The 24,423-nt window shown below is 39.6% G+C and overlaps 1 protein-coding gene across 1 annotated transcript in view; it reads right to left on the reverse strand.

Moving 5' to 3' along the window:
- Nucleotides 1-283: 283 nt before the first annotated feature.
- LOC149208346 (uncharacterized) overlaps nucleotides 284-24,423 on the reverse strand; it is a 386,202-nt gene continuing 362,062 nt past the window's right edge. Inside the window, exon 11 of the mRNA XM_089396020.1 lies at nucleotides 284-505. Within this exon, the coding sequence (XP_089252146.1) occupies nucleotides 427-505 (79 nt within the window). The 3' untranslated portion in view covers nucleotides 284-426. The remainder of the gene's footprint in view (nucleotides 506-24,423) is intronic.

The raw sequence follows: 24,423 nt of genomic DNA on the forward strand, positions 1-24,423 counted from the left end.
CATAAACAACAAATTAACAAATAAATCAACATTATGTGTTCTAGGGGTGGATTAGAAGGATACTTATTTGTGCTCAAGTCGAACCTCTTGAAGCATAATTAATTAATACAACAAAATATCTAGAGTTAAGAAGTCAACCATGAAACAAAAGACATGGAAAAAGGAGGTAGAAAGAGATTTTTAAAAGAAAATAAAAAACATTAACTAACACACTGGCCGACACATTCTTTGGCGAGCTTATTGCTAAATTTAATGAGGCAATAATACAGATAATAATCAAGGATAAGTTATGCGAACTAAACGACCATTTCCATCTAATGGTACCATGATAAGGAGGAATATCCTTGCCAATCTTTGACTCAAAATTTTAAAGCAACAGTACATTTCCATTGGTGTTGGTCTTCGACCATCAACCCAGATCATTTATTAAGCCCTACATGAGATCAAATCTAACGATTTCAAAACGAAAGCAATTCTGAATGCATCTTCTTCGAGTATATCAAACCTGCAACCAAATAAATTAAGAGGCAATAGTATCACATATAGATCATCAACAAAGTTCCAACGTAGAAATACAATGCACAGAAAATGGAAAGTGCAATCAGCATTATTCATTGATTTACGATATAGCGAGTATTGGAATGTATAGGAATGCAATGAGCATGGTTAGCATGCAAAGTTTTCTAAATTGAAAATTTTGTAATTGTGAGGATGGGAAGGAAAAAAAAGACAAAAAGTGTTAGAATCAATGGTGTAATTTTCACATTTGGCCACAAACAACATTATTTGTACTTTTAACTCATCCATTCTTTCTTCATACAAATCTTTTCCCCTGTAATCAAATTCACGACCAGATTATCTATATTGTATTTTTAAGTTTTCTATCATAATTCTAGGTTTGGTTAAAGTCAAACCAGTCAACTCAATGTAGTCTCGTAACCCTCCTTGGGGAAAGCACCCTACTATTTTTAGTTAGTTTAAATACACAATTCTCCTTCGTATTTTCACACATTATAATCATTCATTCATTACAAATGATTTAGCCTAAGGGCACAATACAACATTGGGCTATCTTGTTCTTGGGTTGATCCATCTTATTCTTGGGATATTTTTTGCTTTAGCACACTTGTGATAGAATTTATTTCTCTCTAGGGTTATGCTTCCCTAGTGTTGTTGATCTCTTTAATTATTGCAGAAATTTCCACTGGTTCTGGTTTTGTTCAATTTTCTTATTAACACTTGTGAACCTCAACAATATCAAAGCAAGTGTTAACCTCCTTCAATTCAGTCGTTTTCAAGGCCAGCGCATCTTTCACAGCAAGTGCACTCTCCTCTTCGGCTGCAAATGTTGTTCACAAGATGATGGGTTTCCGTAGAGTTTAAAACCCTCATTTACACTTAGCACACTCTCCTCTTTTGCTGCAGATTTGTTTTCTGGGACTTTTTGATATTTCTCCTTTCTTGGTTCTATCAAGGCAATTTTGAGAATACTTGACAAAAGCTTCTTTCGTTGATTTTTTGAACCTGATGGACTCAAAATGGCCTATTGTCTAATTGAATGCAGGTAACTATCATGTTTGCACAGGGAAAATGACAACCCTTCTTCAATGGGTTTATGGATCTATCTAACAAAATCTCTTTCTCCAATGAGGACGTCTTCTTTTTTCCAAGCAGAAAAATGCTATTTATATTTATAGATGAATACAAAATACATTTTTCATGTACTACTACACTTAAAATAACCAAGGGAGCATATAAGCTATCCCAAAAAGTTCATAAAAAAAACAAACTTTACTTCAAAAAACTCTAAAGAGTCACTTTAACCTTTATTTTCATGATCCTCGCAAAATAAATCTCTGAGACTGTTTAGACTATGACATAACAAAGCTCAAGGTAAACACATCAAAAAGTTCTAGCATGATACTTTTAACTAAAATGATAGCTCTCAAAAGCACTGGTTGAGAGAGAGAACTCCCAGGATGCACAAATCGGACTCTATATCCAAAGAGAGATAATTTCATCTTTGTTTTACTCCATAATTGGTTTGCACTCAACATGTTCACCATCCTTTGACAATGCATCTGCGTCCTCATCCTGTTCTCTCAAAGGAGATAGACATGAAAGTTTTGGCTGCCTCTTCTAACTAATCACCAATACGCCAAAGAAAAATACTATGCAGCTGATGTAACTGTGATAAAATTAGTCAATGTAATTCACCATAAACCTGAATTGGATTAACATTCTTGTCCAAAGCACATTTTAGAAGGATGTTGACAGCCATTAGTTCTGCATATTTGTTAGAACATTCTCCTAAACTTGCCTTGAACATGACTGAATGGTTCTCTGTTAAGTACAAAATACCTTTTGTGCAGCTTGTTACCCACCAAAAAGTGGGTGACTCCATACAAGAATTTTTTCTCTGTTATCTCTTCCAGCCAGCAGCCCCTAATAGCCATTGAGTAGCCAATGTGATGTGTCATTCATATATTTGTCACCTGCATCAATCATATGCTTCTTCACCCATTTGTCGAGAGCACATGTTGAAAGGTGGGCTTTTGGTCAAAAGGTATTTTATTCATTTTGCATTCGAGTGCTTATCCTTGCTTGTATTTTGGGCATTTCACATGGATTATGGGGTAACTTGGAAGAAGGAAGGGTTTTGGCCGTAATCTTTTTCCCTCACCTTAAATGGGGGGTTACTTTTCAACCCTAGTCCAGTGGGAGCACCTGTAAAGGCCCAATGGCTTTAGGAGGGGAACTACTTGGAAAACCCTGATTGATATAAGTTATAACATAGTCCCATCTTTCCCTATTCCATATTTACCACTTTTTATCTCATATTATAAGCCCTTATTCCATCTCCATTCTTCAGGTTTAACTGACCATGGGTCCTTAGTTTATGTAGCTTGGACAGGTTTTCTAGTGTCAGGTGGTGTTTGTGAGGCTAAATACACAGATGGAATAATTATCTCCAATACCTAGAAAATGTTTCTAAGGAAAATAGTCTTAATTAGATTTACTTAGCTAGTTTAATTATTTTCCTAACTTAGGAAGAGTGGTTAATTAATCGTGATTAATTGAGGCAAATCGATTTTCCTCTAGTGACTTCTAGAAAAGTCATGTTATGGGGTCAAGATGATCTTAGCTATCGATTGAGATTAGATCATGGTTGTTGATTGCTCAACAAGAGATTATAAGAGGAAATCGATGGGCATTTGTAGAGCACATTTGAGTGACAAAATTGTAGTGATAGCAAGGGCGTAGTAACAACATGGTGTTAAATTATGGTATGTTCTATGCTTAGAGCAATTTACTTCAATTCTTCTTATTAGCCCAATGTCAATTCTCAGTATAGCAATCACATTAACATATAAGTAAAATGTTGATAGAACATAAATAAAATTGACAAAAGACAAGCCAAGACAAGAGACACAAGATGTGGTGGCTAGCCAGGGACAAACCCCAATGTGGGGAAACCCTTTGATCAATTCTTCTATATTCTTCAATAATTCAGCAGAGAGAGATAGTACAATATCACAAATCTGTGATTTATAACAACAGCAACATAAATCAAATCAACAAGGTCAAAGCTGGTCAAACAGCTCACCAATGACCTTAAGATATCCTAGGAGAACTCGACCTCCAACAACAAGTATGTGCAGCCCAAAACAGTCCAAGTAAGAGGGACAAATCAACAATGAAAGCTACAACAACCTGCAGCCAGCCCTAACCAGTCAACGTTGTCCCAAATCAGCCCTCCAAAAGTCAACGCAACACTTCGTCTAGCCTAGGAGAGGCTGCCCATGTAAAGCCGCAGTCAAAGAGGGTAAGGCGCTGGTCAAAGCAACCCTAAATCACCCCAAACAGATGGTTGTACCCTCCTGCGTCCTCACAATGATGCCCTAGAGATCTGTGTCCTTCTTCAAAGCTGCCCAAGAGATCTGCGTCCTCCTTCCTTGTGTATACCCAAGAGACAAGGAAGAGATGAGAGGGCGAGAGTAAGTAAAATGAGACACAATGTCTCTTCTTTTTATATGCAACGTTGAGGTTAGTTGGGGTGTGCAACACAACTTAACTCGCTGGCCGACCTTGACAAATTGTCAAGGAATACAAATAAATTCATATCTCCATGAATACATGTCAGAATCGGATGATCGTTAGATCAATCCTACACCTCTCGACGAGAGGAATCCAAGAAAAGTATCAGTTGCCATAAATAAGATGACCCACATGGAGTTTAGCCCTAGTTGCCAATTTTAACACTCCCTCTCAACTAGGGCGAACTCCATCTACTAATCCATCTGTCTGTTGGTACCATCTCTGCCATCAAATGCACTGCCCTGCACTGCTCAGCTCTGTTCTGCTGAACTATGAAGAAGAAGAAATGATCGAGAATGTATCATACCATCCTCTACTGACCCGAAGTTAGTCCCAGATAAAAGAGTGCCCAATAGCGCTCTTACTAAACCGAAGTCAGTCCCAATGAAGAAAGTGTGTCATACCACTCTTACCGATCCCAAATCAGTTCCAAAAGAGAGTGAGCTATATCACTCTTATTGACCCGATGTTAGTTCCAATTGATCCCAGATCAATGTCATCCTAGCATAGGGAGTACGGTAGATACACGATGCGTCCATCAGTACTACTATGGTCCCTATCCTCATTTCCCTACTCATTGGCCAGATGAGAGGTACTTCCCATGAGTCCCAGACTGCATGGGTACGATGTCTTGGCAGGAGAAGTATGAACCACTCATCCTGCCTACATGTTGCCACGGGGTATCACAGGGGGAGGTTGAACCATTCACCTTGTACACAGAGCACCACTAGGGGAGGGTGAGTCACCTTATGGTTGCTTGTCGCTCCAAGAAGTACCCCAAGCCCCCCGGAGCTCCCAAAGCTCAATGTATGCATCATACAAGACCCTCATAAGAGGGTCTCTCAACGACTCCTAGTCGTTCTCAGAAAGTCAAGAATTTGACCTTTCCTAAGGGCTTTGTTAGAATGTCGGCGACCTGCTCATCTGTCCCACAATATGATGGATCCTTATTACTCCTCGCTGTAAATATCCCGGATAAAGTGGTACCTGATATCGATGTGTTTGGATCGATCATGAAATACAGGATTCTCTGATAAATGAATCCCACTCTGGTTGTCGCATAGCATCACGATAGTATCCAACATATGTCCAAACAGCTCACTGAAGAGCTTCCTCAACCAGACAGCCTCACAGGAGGCCATACTCGCAGCAATGTACTCTGCCTCAGCAGTGCTCAAAGCCACTGACTTTTGCTTCCTTCTCATCTAGGAGATTGAAGCAGAACCCAAAGAGAAACAGCACCCGGAAGTGCTCTTTCGGTCCACCACACTGCCTGCCCAATCAACATCGAAATATCCATGTAGCCTCACATCTCCGACAGTGTATCTCAACCCATGAGTGATTGTGCCCCAAAGATATCTCAAAAGATTCTTGGCACCAATCCAATGTGAGTGATGAGGCTCAACCATATATTGGCTCAACGTGTTGACTACAAAACATATATCCGGACAGAAGTTCACCAGGAACATCAATGCTCCTATGAGTTGATGATACTCAATAGCATTTCCCAAAGCAAGTTCGGCAACACTACCACATAACTTCTTGAAGTTAAGCTCGATCGAGGTAGTCATGGGCTTGCAGTCCACCATACCGAATCTCTCCAATACCTTCACCACGTATTTTCCTTGAGATAGGAAAATCTCTTCTGGCTTCTGCGAGACCTCCAACCCTAGAAAATAATGCATCAGTCCTCGGTCCTTCATCTCAAATTCAGAAGTCAACTCCCTCTTACATTTGTGAATGAGAGGGTTTGCACTTGTCAGGAAGAAGTCATCAACATACAACACTAGTATGAGAAGCTTATCATCCTCAACCTTAAAGTAAAGGTTTGGATCGGCGTCACTCCTAGTGAATCCCAACTTCATCAAGTAGTTATCGATCCTCTCATACTAAGCTCAAGGTGCTTGCTTTAGCCCATAGAGAGATTTCTTCAACCTGCATACGTGAGATTTCCAATTATGAATCTAAAACCCCTGGAGTTGTTCCACATAGAATTTCTCTTTAATCAAACCATGCAAGAACGTGGTCTTGACATCCATTTGATGTAGGTTCCATCCTTGAGAAGCAGCAAGGGCTATGATAGAGCGGATCGTGGTGTATCAGGCAACAGGTGCAAATATCTCGTCATAATCTACACCTTCCTTTTGAGAGAAGCCTCAAGCAACAAACCAAGCCTTATATTTTTCAACACTCCCATCAACTCCATGCTTTATTTTGTAAAGCCACTTCGAGGTGACAATTGTTTTGTCTTGGGGTCTGGGGACCACATCCTAGACATTGTTTTTCATGATAGACTCGTATTCCTCATTCATAACATCCTTCCATACTTGATGCTTCATGGTTTCTTCAAAACGATGAAGGCCCATTTTAAATGATGGTGCTCATAATGGTCAAGTATCCCTGATACCTGGTCGACGTCTTACTTTTACAGAAAGTCCCTTTAGGTGCAATATGTCCTTCGGCATCATCAAGTGTCCCCCTAAGCCATGAGGGCCTCTTCCTAGAAGAGGAAGGCTCTTGTGGAGGGGGATCAATAGGATCCATAGGTTCTTCCACGTTGGGCGTCGTCTCATCTTCCTTTTCATTCGGCTTCCTCGTGTCAGCTTCTTTAGTTTTCCTTAGAATAGGAAGATTGTCAACCTTGCTAAGAGCCATATCTTCGTCAAAGGTGACATCATGACTAATCTCGACTTTCCTTTGACCAACCACATAGATTCTATAGCCTTTAGAATTTCGCTCTAGCCCACGAAGATTCCCTTCTTTCCGGATGCACCCAATTTGCTCCTTTTCTCTTTCAACACATGAAAATATACAGGACTTCCAAAAATTCTAAAATGAGAGACATCAAGTTTCTTACCAGTGAACATCTCTTCGGGAATCTTGGAATCCAATGCTTGATGAGGACATCAGTTTTGAACATATACGGCGGTATTTGCAGCTTCGGCCCATGGAAACTTCGGAAGCCTTTGATCATGGAGCATGGCATGAATAGCTTCCATAATCATACAATTCGTCCTTTCTGCCACACCATTCTACTCAGGAGTGTATGGTGTTGTGGTCTCCCTCTTAATGTCAGTCTCTTTGCAAAAGTCATGGAACTCATTGGATTCATATTCGGTCCCATTATCAGTGCTTAAGATCTTGATCCTCTTCTCGGTTTGATTCTCGATCAAGGCTTTGAAGTGACAGAACCAGGAGAACACTTCATCCTTCTTTTTCAAGAAGTATATCCAAGTCTTGCGAGAATAGTCATTTGTAAAAGTGAGATAATATAAATATCCTCCCAAAGAGTTCACGGGCATCATACCAGATATGTCAGAGTGAATCAACTGCAAAATGTCGAAAGTCTTGCTATGGCTTGAGGGGAATGGTCCCCTTTTGAGCTTTCCTTCGGCACATCCTAGACATACATCTTCAAGCTCTATTTTGAACTTGGGCATCCTTGTCACCATTTGTCTCACATCAAGTAGAGCCTTATAATGAAGGTGCGCAAACCTCCGGTGCCATAGTTTAGATTGGAGAGATGTGTCACAAGACATGACTCCCAACAGACTTCCTCCAACTTGATATAAAGAGTCAACTCGAAACCCAAGAGTGAAAGCATCTTTAAAATTCTTACCTTGCCATCGATGAAGTGCACCTTGTAGCCTTTGTCTTCCATTGCCGAAATGGACATCGGGTTCTTCTTGAGATCAGGTACATATAGGACTTCTTGCAAATGAATTGTGTTGTCCTGATTTAATTGAAGAGTAACATTCCCTACAACCTTTACGGGATAGGTGGAATTGTCTCCAAGAATAATCTCCAAGTCTGTCTCCTTCTCTATCAAATTAGAGAGAGCTTCCTTGTAACCAGTGAAGTGCCTTGAGGCACTACTATCAATAAGGCAATTGCCCAACGAGTCCAGAGGAGAGGTAGTGGAGAGGGTCGATATCAAATAATATTCATCTTGCTTATTGTTAACAAGATGTTAACAAGATTTGATTCATACTTGGAGTTCCTTGCTTTCTTGGAGGGTTGACCACTTCCTTGATTTCTGGCATTCCTCTTTCCTTTTCCATTGAAACTGCCATTCCTTTGATTGTGGTTGGAGTTGCACCAGGAATGATTTTGATCATCGTCATGAGATGTGTCCTTCCTATTTGGACACTCCCTCGCATAGTGGCCAAATTTATTGCTAGCGAAGCATCTTCCGTTTCTTCCACCCTTCGATCCAGCCTTTCCTTTCAATTTAGACCCATAATTATTTCTCCTTTTAGCTTGAGAGGAGAAAGCAATGGGGTTGGCTTTGCTTGAAGGCATTTCTTGCTCCACCATCATTGTTTCTTCTTGAATGCATCTTGCCATCAATTCCTCAAATCTTGAAATTCGATCGTCATTGAGAAGAGTGGTTCTAAATACATACCATTTGGATGGGAGCCCTCCAAGAGTAGTGATAGTTAGTTCCCTGTCAGCAATTACTTCTCCAATTGATAGGAGATCATTCTTGATCTCAATGATCCTTAAGAAATAGGATTGAATATCCTCATCCTTGCTCTTCTTAATATCCTTCAGCTTATTTTTGACGAAAAAAACTTGATTTGCATCACTAACTTTAAACAAGCTTACTAGTCTATCGTAGATCTCCTTGGAGGTGTTCGACTCGAAAACGTAGGCCACTAGATGCTTGTCAATAAAGTCCTGGATGATCTTCTTCACTTTGACTTCACCCTTAGTGTACTTGTTCCTTATAGCACCCGTGCATTTGATGGAGGCTTTGTATTTCTGCCTCTCACATAATCCAACACTTCTTGCTCTTCCAATGTCAGATCAAGAGACATCTTCCATTCGTGATAGTCAGACTTCTCACGGAGCTTGTCTTCAGTGGGGAAGTGCAATGAGGAACCCATGAAGCCTTTTGACTTTTTCCAACTGTCTTCGGTGATTGCTCTTGCTCTTGCTTGGGCTTTGTCTTCACCTCAGCTCTGATACCATGTTAAATTATGGTATGTTCTATGCTTAGAGCAATTTACTTCAATTCTTCTTATTAGCCCAATATCAATTCTCAGTATAGCAATCACATTAACATATAAGTAAAATGCTGATAGAACATAAATAAAATCAACAGAAGACAAGCCAAGACAAGAGACACAAGATGTGGTAGCTAGCCAGGAACAAACCCCAATGTGAGGAAACCCTTTGATCAATTCTTCTATATTCTTCAATAATTCAGTAGAGAGACAGAGATAATACAATATCACAAATCTGAGATTTATAACAGCAGCAGCATAAATCAAATCAACAAGGTCAAAGTTGGTCAAACAACTCACCAATGACCTTAAGATATCCTAGGAGAACTTGGCCTCCAACAGCAAGTATGTGCAGCCCAAAATAGTCCAAGTAAGAGGGACAAATCAACAATGAAAGCTACAGCAACCTGCAGCCAGCCCTAACCAGTCAATGCTGTCCCAAATCAGCCCTCCAAAAGTCAACGCAACACTTCATCTAGCCTAGTAGAGGCTGCCCATGTAAAGCAGCAATCAAAGAGGGTAAGATGCTGGTCAAAGCAGCCCTAAATCACCCCAAATAGATGGTTGTACCCTCCTGTGTCCTCACTTCCCTAATCTGCGTCCTCACAATGATGCCCTAGAGATTTGCGTCCTCCTTCCTTGTGTATACCCAAGAGACAAGGAAGAGATGAGAGGATGAGAGTGAGTGAAATGAGACACAATGTCTCCTCCTTTTATATGCAATGTTGAGGTTAGTTGGGGGTGTGCAACACAACTTAACTTGCTGGTCGACCTTGACAAATTGTCAAGAAATACAAATGAATTCATATCTCCATGAATACATGTCGGAATCGGATGATTGTTAGATCAATCCTACACCTCTCGACGAGAGGAATCCAAGAAAAATATCAGCTTCCATAAATAAGATGACCCACATGGAGTTTGGCCCTAGTTGCCAATTTTAACACGTGGACACCAGCAGTTGAGATACGCAGTGATTGAAGACCGAGTTGTCGAAGAGATTTCTTCACAACAATTTTATCTGCAGAGGTCGAGTTTCCCTAGTAGTGCAAGATGGTTCAGTGAGGCTGTGTTGCCGGAGCAAGAGAAAATTTGCTAGAGTGATTGATTTTCACAGGAGAAACCGAGTTTGCCAATGAAGGTCGAATTTCTAGAGGAGGCCAAGTTAATTTCCCAGTCAGTGCAAGATGCCATTGGATGTCGAGTTAAACAAGGTCGCACGTGTGGATTGGTTCAGGTTTATAGAGGAGGGCCAAATTGAATCAAAGTAGCCGAGTTGCTTCCAGGAGGTTAGATCAACTAGCAGAAGTGAAAAAAAAAATTTGTTGGAGGTTTGCTAATTTACGACAAACAATTGTAATAATTTCAATTACAAAATTGCTAAAGAATAATAAAATACTCATTTGCAAAATTGATTTTCCCCACACAAGTTTGTTTAGGAACAATTGTCCAGAAATATCAGCGTTTATTATTTTTTGTGTGATATTTTCTTAGTTTCTGTGATTCAATTTTTTGGGAAGTTGCAGTGGTGTTTTATTTAGTATTTGCCGCATACAAATTGCAGAAGACAAATAATCTAATTCAGATAGGTGAATAATAACCTATAACTGCAACAATATTAAAATTTCACATGGCATCAGAGTAGATCTGAGGGCAGAAGAGGGTCTGCACAGGCACAAGAAGAGGAAAGAGAAGGGTTTTACTAAATCCAATTCATATTCTTTAGTTTATTTGGGTTTCGCTATATTTCCAATGGTTCTTCAGAAATGGCCTCAGTGGGATTGAGGGATTAGGACAGATTGGATGGAGCCTCAAATTTTGGTGTCTGGAAAGCCAAACAAAAATTATTGTTGGAAGAAAATGGTCTCAAAGAGTTTGCGACCAGTGTAATTGCCATACTAGTAGATTTAGTACAACTTATAACATAAGATCCATCTTAACCCCGGATATATCAAGCGTCAAGAGGGATCAAGTCTCTTTTCGGATCAAATCTCTTGAGATACAAACCTCTTTTAAAGTGAAAAGAGAATTGATCCCTCTTTGCGCTTGATAGATCCACGGTTAAGATGGATCTAGGTTGTTTTTTATATACGCACATACCATATTTAAGCCGGATCCATCTCTCCCTCTCTCTCTCTCTCTCTCTCTCTCTCTTTCCTCTCTCTCCCACCTTCCTCTGTCTCTACCCTCCAACTCTATCAATATCTCCCTCTCTCTCCTCTGTCTTCCCTCCTCTCCTTTCTCCCTCTCTCTCCATCTCTGTGAAAATTTCTAAACTAAAATTCTATTACTACAACAACTAATTTATTTCACCTACTTATTATTCTCAATAAGTTATTTACGAAATTCCTTCAGCAAATATTAAAATAAATTCTAATGCAGTTATCACACAATTACCCAGAGAACAAAATACATGCACAAGAATCAATCACATCAACACAGTGATTTTTGGACAATTGTCCTCGGAAAAACCCAATGCGGGAAAATCGGTGCAACAGATGGGGGCTTTATTAATCTTCAGCAGCAATTGTTTTTACAAGGAATGATTTTACAGAGAAACTAAAAGAAAACACCTAATATTTTCCCTCTGAGACCATTTGACACTATGGAGACCCTGCTCCCACTTATGCATCACCCCTGCATCACTCTGATTGACCCAGTGTGGCTCTGCATCCCTCTGCGTCAGCCTGCGTAGGCCTTGCGTCTCTCCTTTGGACTACGTCTCTCTTTCTGCACTGTCTTCCACTGACCTTGCATCACCTTCTCCTCAATCATTGCCTGCTGCTGAAGCCCTCCTCTTCCTCCACCCTGCAACTCCCTATAAAATCGATCTCCTCTTCCTTGAGAATTGAATTTCCTTGAGATACTGAGTATCTGCCAGTGTATCTCCAAATGACCCACAAGTCTTCTCTTATACTTTTCCCGTTGATGAATCAACAACCGAGATTAAGTCCCTAATCAATAGTTAAGATTAAAACAGAATTGATCCTCCTCTCTTAGAAGCTTCTCATCCTTATGTTTATTAATTCCCATTAATATTTTATTTTCCTAAGTTTAGACTTACAAATCCATTAAAAATATTAATTATTTTAATAACTCCTCATTTAGATGGAATTTCTCAAAACGATTTCTAAGTCTTGGAGATCTCATTTGCCTTAGCCTCTCCTCCAAATTTCAAGGCTAGAGCACATCCGATGCTACCAAAAATCAACGCTCCCTCCTAGCGAGGAATGTCTTCTAGCAATGTTTCACTATAGAAACATAACACTGATCTTCCGCATCAGTACCTATGTTGATGCTTGGCTTGCTTCCTCACATCCCCTGCATTGTTGCTTCCTGTATTGTTACCTATGACACTGCCACTACCACTGTTGCTCCTGTACTGCAACCCCCTCTCAATTTGCTGCATCATGTTGCCCATAGCACTGCCACTGCTAACTGTTGCACTACAACTTCTGATACTTATCCATTATTGAAATGGATTCTTTACCATCCCCATATTCTACCTGAAATGAACAAACTTTGTTCTTCCTAGAGCCTTGGTGAGGATGTCTACCACTTGTTCTCCTATAAGAGTGTACCTCAACTGTACTGCTCCTCGTTGGACACAATCTCTGACAAAGTGACACATGATATCAATATGCTTCGACCGATCATGAAATACTGGATTCTCAGAGAGCTTGATGCAACTCTGATTATCACACATGATCCTAGTCACTTTCATCCTTCTCTTGAATAGATTCACAAGCAATTTCCTAAGCCATATGGCTTCACACGAAGTTGTGCTAGCTGCCTTCAGCTGAGCTCAAAGCCACGAATTTCTGTTTTCTATTGCACCTCATTGCTGATCCAATGTTGAAACAATACCCATTTGTACTTTTCTGATCTACTGAACTTCCAACCCAATCTGCGTCAGTAAACCCACTCAGCGTGATGTCATTGCCTCTAGTGTACAATAGTCCATGCTCGACTGTGCCTTGTATATATACCTAAGAACATGTTTGGCTGCTACCCAACGTGCCCTCTTAGGTTCCACCATGAATTGACTGAGGGTGTTGACAGCGTAACAAATGTCTGGCCTGGTATTGACTAGATACATTAGGGATCCTATGAGCTCCCTATATAAGGTGGGATCAACATCTTTATCTTCTGATGCATCAATTTTCTTCTAGTTGGTGATCATTGGAGTACCCATAGGCCTACAGTCTTGCATCTTGAATCTCTTCAGGATTTTTGTAGGATATCTCCCTTGTCCCAGGAAGATCTCACCCTTCTACTGCCAAACTTCCAACCCCATAAAATAATGCATCTGTCCCAAACCCTTCATGTCGAATTTTGTGGCTAGGTTCTTCTTGCAACGTTTGATGAGCCTAGATGATCCTGTTAGGAAGAGATCATCCACATATAACAGTAGGATTAGAGGCTCATTCTTTACAACCAAATAGTAGAGATTAGGGTCTAAGTCACTCTTGACGAACCCCATCTTTTGCAAGTAGCAATCAATTCGACTGTACCTAGGTGCCTGTTTCAGCCCATACAAGGCTTTCTTTAATCTGCATACATGAGATTTCTTCTCATGTGTCTCAAAACCTTCTGGTTGTTCAATGTATACTTCCTCTTTTATTATCCCGTTCAAGAATATCGTCTTGACATCCATCTGATGAACCTCCCACCCCATCTGTGTTGCAAGAGATATCACGGTCTTAATAGAAGTATACTTGGCTACTGGGGCGAAGGTTTCTTCAGATGCAAGAGATATCACGATCCTAATAGAAGTATACCTGGCTACTGGGGTGAACCTGGCTTTGTATTTCTCCACACTATCATTTGTGGCATATTTGACCTTGTAGATCCATCTTGAACCTACCATTGATATGTCCCGAGGCCTAGGTACCACTTCCTAGACATCATTGACCATTATAGAGTTGTATTCCTCCACCATAGCATCTACCCATACTTGATGCTGAACGACCTCCTGAAAAACTAGAAGGTTCCCCAACTTGAGCTACAAAGGCCTGGTATCTGTCTAGTTGTCTTCGTTCCCTTTTACTATTCCTGGGTGTACCAATGAAGTCTTCTGCATCCTGTAGAATCTGTCAGAGTTCCCAGCTCGTTCTTCCACTAGTAGTAGTTACATCTATCAACTCCTCTTCTTCCTGAGATTCCTCATGTTCTGAAGCCTTGTCTTCGATACGATTTCTGGTACCAGTTTTCGCTGGTTCAAGTGGTCTGACCAACGGCTCGTCTTTCCACTGCTCCTCGGAAGGCACTTCTCGGGATTTTCTAAAAGCTCTATCCTCCATGAAATTTACATCCCACCGAACTACTACCTTCCTACTCCATGGAAGATAGATTCTATATTCCTTAGCATTCTCGCTATATCCCATAAGATTTCCTTTCTCAGCAATTTGATCTAATTTCTTTCTCTTCTCTTCGGGTATACGACAATATGCTAAACTCCCAAATATCCTGAAATGACTGACTTTAGGTGTCTTCCCAATGAAGACCTTCTCTGAAATGATTTTGCCCAATGCCTTGTGAGGAGTCATGTTTTGGACATAAATTGTCGTGTTGCATGCTTTTGCCCACAGGAGTTTAGGCATATCCTGATCATATGTCAGACCAGGCAGTAACTCCATAAGGCAAAAATGATTCGACCATATTATTCGATCAGGTAGGTGTTTGTTATATACATGAGGGGGAGACTGTTCAGTTCATTGCCCGATGACTGTTCATATTTCTAATTTATTTATTTACATAAATTCACCCAATCACAAGGATTAGGTGTCAACATTCCCCCCCTTAATTTGAAGGGATGTTGGTGAGTCCAAGCATCATTCTGAATCGTTCAAGCTTTTCTCTTCCAAGCGCTTTGGTGAAGATGTCTACAATTTGCTCATTTGTGGAATAATGACGGAGATGGATTGTTTTGGCCTCAACATGATGTCGAATTAGATGATATTTAGTATTGATGTGCTTCGTTCGATCATGGAATTTTGGGTTCTTGGCCAACTTTATTGCAGAGGTATTGTCAATCATGAGTGGAGTTGATTGTACTTGTTTTACCCGCAAATCTTCAAGAATTTTCTTGAGCCACACAATTTCTTTTGTTGCTACAGCTGCTGCCACGTATTCTGCTTCTGTTGTGGAATCTACCGGAACTGATTATTTGCGTGATCTCCAGGAGACAGCTCCTGATCCAAGACTGATAGCATATCCTGAAGTTGATACTCCAGTTTCTTTGTCTCCATCAAAGTCTGAATCAGAGTATCCAATCAAGCTGAAGTCATCCACCTGTGTGTACTTGATTCCAAAGTCTTGAGTTCCCTTCAAATACCTTAAAACTCTTTTTGTAGCAAACCAATGTCCCTAACAAGGCTTTTGCATAAACTTGGAGAGGATTCCAACAACAAACGAAATGTCTGGTCTAGTAGTAGTTAGGTAGTTGAGACTTCCTATAAGTTGTCTATACTTTGTTGCATCCTCAAATTATTTTCCTTCAATAGATGTGAGCTTTAAGTTTTGTTCCATTGGAGTAGTAAGAGGATTGCACTCTGTCATGCCAAACCTGTTCAACAGATCTCCAATGTATTTCTTTTGAGAAAGAAATATGGACTTTGGATGTTGGGTTACTTCAATGCCAAGATAGTAATGAACATAGCCCAAATCAGTGATTTCAAAACTTTTCCCCAATTCCTTTATGGATGCAATGTAGCTTTCATTGTTCCCTGTCATCAAAAGATCATCTACATTTACCACCAGATATACAACTGTTTTGCCAACTTTCTTGACAAATAAAGTTGCATCATCAAGATCAAAATGTTTGAAATTGAGTTTCAGAAGATGCTTGGTTAGTTTTTCATACCAGGCTCGCGGTGCTTGTTTGAGGCCATACAAGGACTTCACAAGTTTGCATACTTTATGTTCATGTCCTTTTATAGCAAATCCTTCAAGATGGGACATAAAAAAATTCTCTTTTAAATCTCCATTCAAGAAAGCAGTTTTTACATCCATTTGATGGACTTTCCAACCGTTCTGAGCTGCTAGTGCAAAAAGTGTCCGGATGGTAGCCCATTTTGCTGTGGGGGAAAAAGTCTCCTCATAATCGACCCCTTCCTTCTGTGCAAAACCTTTTGCCACAAGCCTAGCTTTGTGCTTGCCAAGTGAGCCATCAGCTTTATACTTGTCCTTGTAGACCCACATGCAGCCAATTGGTTTGGTTCCTAATGGAGGATCAACTAGCTTCCAAGTGCCATTCTTTATGAGGGCATCATACTCCTTTTGCATTGCTTCTTTCCATTCATCATGAGAAGCAACTTCTTTGAAGGAAGTTGGTTCAAAATCTGTAGACAAGTTCAATTCACAATCATAAGAAACATCCATATCAACAGGTGAATTAGAGTTGTCTACATCACCTCCATTTTGCCTGTTTGAATTTCGAGTTCCTGTCTTTCCAACCTCATCAGGATGAACACTTTCAAGTGTCTTTGTCAGCCACTTTGGGGGACCTTTCTGAGATGGTCCAGGCTGCTCCGTTGATTGAGTTGGGACTAAATCAAGATTGAGTCTCCCAATTCTATCAATTACATCACTTAAAGCATCATCCATTGTTGGATTTTCTTGCGGGGGAGAGTGTTCTTCAGAAGAAGATTCCACATGTTGATCTAGTATAGGAATGCCCCCTTCAAGATGTGGAATCTGATTATCAAATTCTTGAAATGATTTTGCTTTTGCGAATCTATCCAAGCGATCAAGTTGCCGCTCAACAACATTGTCAGTTTTAGATGATTCAAGAAAAATTACATCTCTAGATACAACAAACTTCTTATTTACTTCATCATAGAGGCGGTATGCTTTGGAGGTGTTTGAGTACCCCAGGAAAATACACTTACGACTTCTAGCACCAAGTTTGTTTCTATGTACCTTTGGTATCAAGGCATAACAGGTGGAACCAAAGACCCTGAGATGCTTTACCGAAGGAACATGTCCATACCACATTTCATATGGAGTCTTGTTTCTTATAGTATTAGATGGACATCTATTCTTTTATATATGCAGCACATAGAACAGCATCAACCCAAAACATTATCTTTACATTTTTGAAGAAGAGCATGGATCGTACCATATTTAAGATTGTCCTATTCATTCTTTTAGCTACACCATTCTGTTGGGGATTATAAGGCACGGTTGTTTGATGTTTGATCCCATGTTGGTGAAGATAGTTTTCAAATTCATTTGATGTGTATTCTTTTCCATTATCAATGCAAATAGACCCAATATGAGATTGTGCATCATTTTCAATCCATTTATGAAAATTCTTGAATGTTTGAAAGCATCAGATTTGTTCTTCAATAAATAAACCCAACACATTCTGGTGTAGTCATCAATAAATGTCATGATATATTTATTTCCATTTGCAGAAGGAACAGGCATTGGACCACAAAATCTGAATGAATGAGTTCAAGTTTTCTATGTGCTCTTGAATGTGAATCATGAAAACACTGTTTGCTATGCTTTCCTAGAATGCAAGCATCACATTGCTTAAGTTTCCTAGGAATTGTAGGCAAACCAGCAACACCATTTTTCTTCAACAAGCGAAGACTATCATAGTTCAAATGTCCAAATCTAGCATGCCATAAGAAACTTGATGGAAGTGTATCTTCTTCATGATGAGAATTGTATGAGAAATGTTGTGCATGAGCAGAGGTTCCTTGCAGCTTGATAAGCCCTTCTTCTTCTATTCCCCTCATGACAAGTGAGTGGTCAGATGCTTTTCTTACCTCAAGCTTGCCATCAAACATATGAATAGAGTGACCTTGCTGGTGGATGTGGACAAGGGATAGCAAGTTTCTCTTGAGCTGTGGGAGATATAGAACATGATGCAAAAAGAAAGTCTAGAAGACCAGGTAGTTTAAGCCTGATTGTGCCAAGCCCTGATGGCTTGATTTTTGATTGATCTGCAAAGTATACTGCTCCATCAACATTGTCAATGAAATTTTCAAAAAAATCTTTTCTATGAATCATGTGGCAGGTTGCTCCTGAATCAAGCAACCAATCATTTTTCCATGAAGCAAGTGAAGCATTAAACAAATCTTCATTTACTCCAATGTTACATTGTGCCACAACATAGTGAGCGGATTCAGGTGCTTTACCTTTGTCTGTATCATCAGTTTTACCTTTTTGTTGATTTCTTTTCTGCTCAATTTTGTCCCATGGTAGCTTGCATGTAGAGGCATCATGTGATCCATTTCTCTTGCAGCAAATGCAGTGAAAATCTGCTTTTTCTCCTTGAGAATGTCTGCCCCCCTTGCCTCTGAAATATCTTCCTCTTCCTCTTCGACCACCTCTTCCTCTTGTAGAATCTTGAGCAGGATGCTTTTCTTTATGAGCAAGGCACACAGCCTCTTTAGAAGATTCAAGGGCTGTCTTCTTTCCAAAAGCTTTCTCTCTTTCAGCAAACTTTTTCACAAGAGAATCAAAGGTTATATCTTTGAGATTTCCATTTGCTTGCAATGACTCAAGATAATTAGAGTAAGTAGGATAAAGTGCCTTGAGAAAAGCAATAAGAGGAATATCCAATTCAACTTTAGTGGATTTGATATCATGCATTATAGACTTTACTTCAGATGCAAGAGCAAGAGGATCATTATTTTGCAGTTCAAAAGCGAAGAGTTTAATCATGAGTTGAACAACTTCGAGTGCAAAATGTGAGTCATAGAGTTCTTTCAGCTTCTGTAAGGCTTCAAAGGCAGTTGAATATGACGAAATATGGCGACTCACCTCTTCATTTACAGATGCTGCGATTAATGCATAAGCTTTGCTGTTCTTATTTTCCCAAACGACGAGCTCTTTGTCTGAGGTAGGCTATACTGGTTCATTGTCTCCGTCTCCGTCTCCGACACACACTCCTTTCCACATATCATTGAAAATGAGGGTGTGTTTTATCATCCGAGACCATTCAAGATAGTTCTCCTTGCCAGTGAGAACTATTCCCACCATGGATATGATTGAATGCATTCTGTAAAAAAAATATTTCTACTAATAGAAAATATATTTCTGCTGGGGAAATGTGCTTCAAAAATGATACATCCTTATTCTTCCTTCAAAAATCAAAACCATATTCTATGCATATAGAATATCACCATATTTTTATTTTTTATTTTTTTTTACAATATGGTTGCAAAGGGAAATAGTATCAACTGCTCAAAAGCGAATCAGAAATCTGATGCAAATCAGAATTTGCCAAACACTTGGACGGAAATATAAATCTCTATGCTCAAATCCTATGCTTTATACCTTGACTGCATACTTTCTCTTTGGAAAAATACATTTCTTTCCTTTTCTGTCTCTCAGTCATCAATGATGCTTGATGCTTGGTAAGGCGTCATGTGATAATTGAATAAGTGTTCAAACTCAGCGTCTGGCAAGTCTTGAAGGGAGCAGCGTATATCCCACTTCTGAATGTGGACGGATTCCACAAGTAGCAGCAGTTGTCCGCAAGTCAAAAGCTTAGGCTAGCTTCCCCATGTAGACATTCTCCTCCCACGATGACTCCACCATCGCCGCTGCCGCCATTTGTACACAGATATTAAAAAACTAACTTCACCTCTGGATCAAAGAAACGGCCACTGCAATGCACAAACACACTATAAAATGGAAAAACCAAGAATAGTGACTGGATTTTCGGTGAAAGCAGCAGCGCAAGACAATGAAAGGCACTACAGGCGGAGCGAGAGCGTATACTATCAACAGGCATGAAAATCAGTCCTTAAAAGCTCTCGGTACAGTGTTAAATGGAGTTCTAACGCAAGGGTTACAGACCCTCATAATCGAACAGCGTATGTAAAATATACAACAACTCGTTCTGATAGTTTGCAACAGCTCTATAAAATATACAATGTATAATTGCAGAAACTATGCCGCCTGGAGCGCTGTTCTACCAGCGTGGAGGGAGGTCGTTCTTATTGATTGAGATACAGGCAATGAATAAAGCAGCACCTCGTGCCATACAAACACACTCCCGTCACCATAAACCCTTAGACGTATTTTACATGGAAAAAAGAAACAGTCACAGCATTATTCAAACAGTTCCACGCTCACCGCCCCAACGTTCATCACAAACGCTGCTATACTCAACGACTTCTGAATTTAGAGAACAGTGGGTAGACTGCACAGTAGACAGAGAGGACAGAGAGCACAGTAGACAGTGGACAGAGAGCCCAGTAGACAGACTCCACAGGGACAGAGGACAGGGAGCAGTAGGCAGAAGGGAGTTACAACTATTTTGGGAGCTGGCTCTGATACCATGTCAGACCAGGCAGTAACTCCATAAGGCAAAAATGATTCGACTATATTATTCCATCAGGTAGGTGTTTGTTTATACACGAGGGAGAGACTGTTCAGTTCATCTCCCGATGACTGTTCATATTTCTAATTTATTTATTTACATAAATTCACCCAATCACAAGGATTAGTTGTCAACGTCATACAACATTGCCCTAGCTGCTTCCACGATAGTCCTGTTTTTCCTTTCTGCTACTCCATTCTCCTCCAGATTGTAGGGAATTGTCCACTCTCTTTTGATGCCTTCCTTAGAGCAAAAATTGGTGAAGTCCTTGTCAACATACTCTCCACCATTGTCTGAGCACAACACTTTTATGTTCTTTCCTGCCAGATTCTCCACTAGAGCCTTAAAATCTTTGAAACGACTGAAAACTTCATCCTTGGTTTTCAGAAAGTAGATCCAAGTCTTTTTGGAATGATCATTGATGAAGGTGACGAAGTATTCAGCACCACTAAGAGCTTTTGTGGACATCAGTCCGCAGATAGAGTGTATCAATCCTAGCACACTCTTCGCCCTATTGTTACTTCTGGAAAATGCAACTTTGGCATATTTTCCCAAAGCGCACCCTCTACATACGTCATCCCGTTCAGTACTTAGTTCTGGAACTCCCAATACTGTTTTCCTGAGAATTCTCAGAGCCCGATGGTGTAAGTGTCTCATCCTCCTATGCCATAGCTCATTCAAGTCTTTGTCTCCATTACTACCTATTAGTGCCATTGGTGATTCTAACTGAAACTTGTACAACCTGTTGCTTCTAATTCCAATTTGAGCCTTCTTTTTCCAACTTGGGTGTTTGACATATACTCTCCTTAATGAAGAAAACGTCATATCCCTTGTTTCGAAGTTGAGATAGGGAAAGCAAGTTCATCCCCAATCCCGGCACATGCAGCGCATTGGTTGCCCGAAGTCGCTCTCCTGCTTCGGTTTGAAAAGCTATGGTACCTCTTCATACTGGAGTACACTTTGCCTTATTCCCCATGGTGATTTGAAAATTCATTCTTTCTTCTTGATAATCTGAAAAACATTCTTGTATTCCTGTCATATGCCAAGAAGCTCCACTGTCTATATACCAAACCTCTGAGGAGGCAGAGCTTGCAAGGCAAGCGACTTCTTCCAATCCGAAAGCTAACATCGAATATTCGTTGCGAGTCCCTTTGAGTGGATGCCTCTGCATCATGCTCTTGACCCATAATCGATTTTCCTTTCCTGTTGTCGAATCTCTACTCTGATACCATGTGAAAATTTCTAAACTGAAATTCTATTACTGCAGCAACTAATTTATTTCACCTACTTATTATTCTCAATAAGTTATTTATGAAATTCCTTCAACAAATATTAAAATAAATTCTAATGCAGTTATCACACAATTACCCAGAGAAAAAGAAAACATGCACAAGAACCAATCACATCGACACAGTTATTTTTGGACAATTGTCCCCGAAAAAACCCAATGCGGGAAAACCGGTGTAGCAGATGAGGGCTTTATTAATCTTCAGCAGCAATTGCTTTTACAAGGAATGATTTTAAGGCGAAACTAAAAGGAAACACCTAAGACTTTCCCTCTAAGACCATATGACACTTTGGAGACCCTACTCCCACTTATGCGTCACCCTTGCGTCACTCTGATTGACCCAGCATGGTTCTGAGTGGCTTTGCATCCCTTTGCGTTAGCCTACGTAGGCCCTGCGTCTCTCCTTTGGACTGCATCTCTCTTTCTGCGTTGTCTTCCACTGACCCTGCATCACCTTCTTCTCGATCATTGCGTGTTGCTAAAGCCCTCCTCTTCCTCCACCTTGCAACTCCCTCTGAAATTGATCTCTTCCTTGAGAATCGAATTTCCTTGAGATACTGAGCATCTGTCAGTGTATCTCCAAATGAGCCTCATGTCTTCTCTTATACTTTTCCTATTGATGAATCACTGACCGAGATTAAGTCCCTAATCAATGGCTAAGATTAAAACAGATTTGATCCTCGTCTCTTAGAAGCTTCTCATCCTTATCTTTATTAACACCCATTAATATTTTTATTTTCCCAAGTTTAGATTTACGAATCATTAAAAATATTAATTATTTTAATAACTCCTTATCTAGATGTAATTTCTCAAAACGATTTCTGGGTCTTGGAGATCTCATGTGCCTTAGCCTCTCCTCCAAATTTCAAGGCCAGAGCACATCTGATGCTACCAAAAATCAACAATCTCTCCCTTGTCAATTCCTCTCTCTCTCTACCTTTATCTCTTTATGTATTTCTTCTTCCTTCCCCCTCTCCTCTCCCTCCTCTCCTCTCTCTTTTCATTCCTCTTTCTCCCTTTCTCTCTCCACCCTCCAAGTCTGTCACTATCTCCCTTCCTCTCTCCTTCTCTGCTCCCCTCTCTCCCTACTCCCTCTCTCTTTCTCTCTCCACCCATATAATGGAGAATTTTCACTCTATGCAATCAATGCTATATGTAATGTCTAAAATATTTTACATTTTAATTTTTTTATTATGAAACGAGTTATGGATTTTCTGACATGTATTATTGGTAAGCCATGGTATTGTAACAAAACTTATTTACAAGTTAATAATATCCACGGTAAGGTGGGGGTGGATATTCATGGTTAAGAAACTCATTATATTGAAAGTTTAATATAAGTAATAAGTTTTTATGTGCTTATTAATTAAATTTAAATATGGTTATAGAATCATTATTGGATATTTGTGTAGTGATTTTTTATTCTTAAGCTTTGCAAGAAAACCATCAAAAAATAAAATACTTGAAAATAACTTATACTCAAGTAAATTACATATCTATCATCAATTACTTCTCATCATAGTTTAAGCAAGTTTTTGCGTAGAAAATGGATAGGAACAAGATGTAAAAAATATAATTACAGGAGTTACTTCCCAGCATTACTTATGTTTTCTTCAACACTTACGTAGGAGTAAAATTGTATGTAAACTTACGAGTGGTTACTACCCACCAAAATTTACACAAGTTATTATTCTTGAGCAAGCAATTTACTTATCCACTTCACATCTCAAATTATAATTTACTTCCAAAGAAAAACCATATGCTAATTTGTCTATTAATCATTATTAATTTAGCAAGATCAATGTAAATTATAATTATTTATGGAATTTTTCCCATTGGAGGGACTAAGGTGCCTTGCAAAACAAAATTACAATATAACAAATTGAATTTTATTATTTTTATTACTTTTAACATTTTATTTTAATTGAGCCAACATTTAAATTTTTAAACTACAACATCTCCACCACACTCGGTTCTATATTACTTTACTTTTTATTATGTTTTAATCAAGCTTACAGATAAATGTTTATGTTAAATGTTAAACATTCACTACTACACATCTACTCCTATACTGGGTCGACATTGACACTAGATTAAATTGGTTAAATGTTAAATTTTTATGCTTGACATCTACCCCAAGGCCCATATTGGGTTGTACAGTGCCTCTCGACACAAAAAGAAGGAAGATGCCAAAGCGAGGAGGGTAATCCTTGATGGATTCAAGAACCATATAGTTCTGCATATTGTTGAGTTAGATACAACGAAGCAAATGTGGGACGTTATTTCGAAGTTGTTCCAGGATGCTACCATAAATAGGAAGTTGATTCTCAGAGAAAAGCTGAGAAATACCAAGATGAACAAGGGGGAAGACATTGTTTGCTGCCTCACCAGGCTTTAGACTAGTAAAGGACGAGTTAGCTGTAGTGGGAGATAACCCAGATCATGACGAGCTAGTGTGTATAGCCTTGAATGGGTTTACAAAGTAGTGGAATGTCTTCATTCAAGTTAATTATGGATGAGACACCTTACCGAGATGGGATAGATTATGGAGTGATTTCACTCAGGAGGAGCTTACACTAAGTCTTATGAGTGATAGCAACAATAGGACTTAGAAAAATGAAGAGCAACAAAGAAACGTGGCCCTAGCAAGAAAAGGGAAAGTGAAGAAGGGGTGTCACAGA

Source organism: Pinus tabuliformis, chromosome 1_2, assembly GCF_031772625.1.
Source record: "Pinus tabuliformis cultivar Carrire ecotype Pingquan chromosome 1_2, CPIR1, whole genome shotgun sequence".
NCBI classification, from domain to species: Eukaryota; Viridiplantae; Streptophyta; class Pinopsida; order Pinales; family Pinaceae; genus Pinus; species Pinus tabuliformis.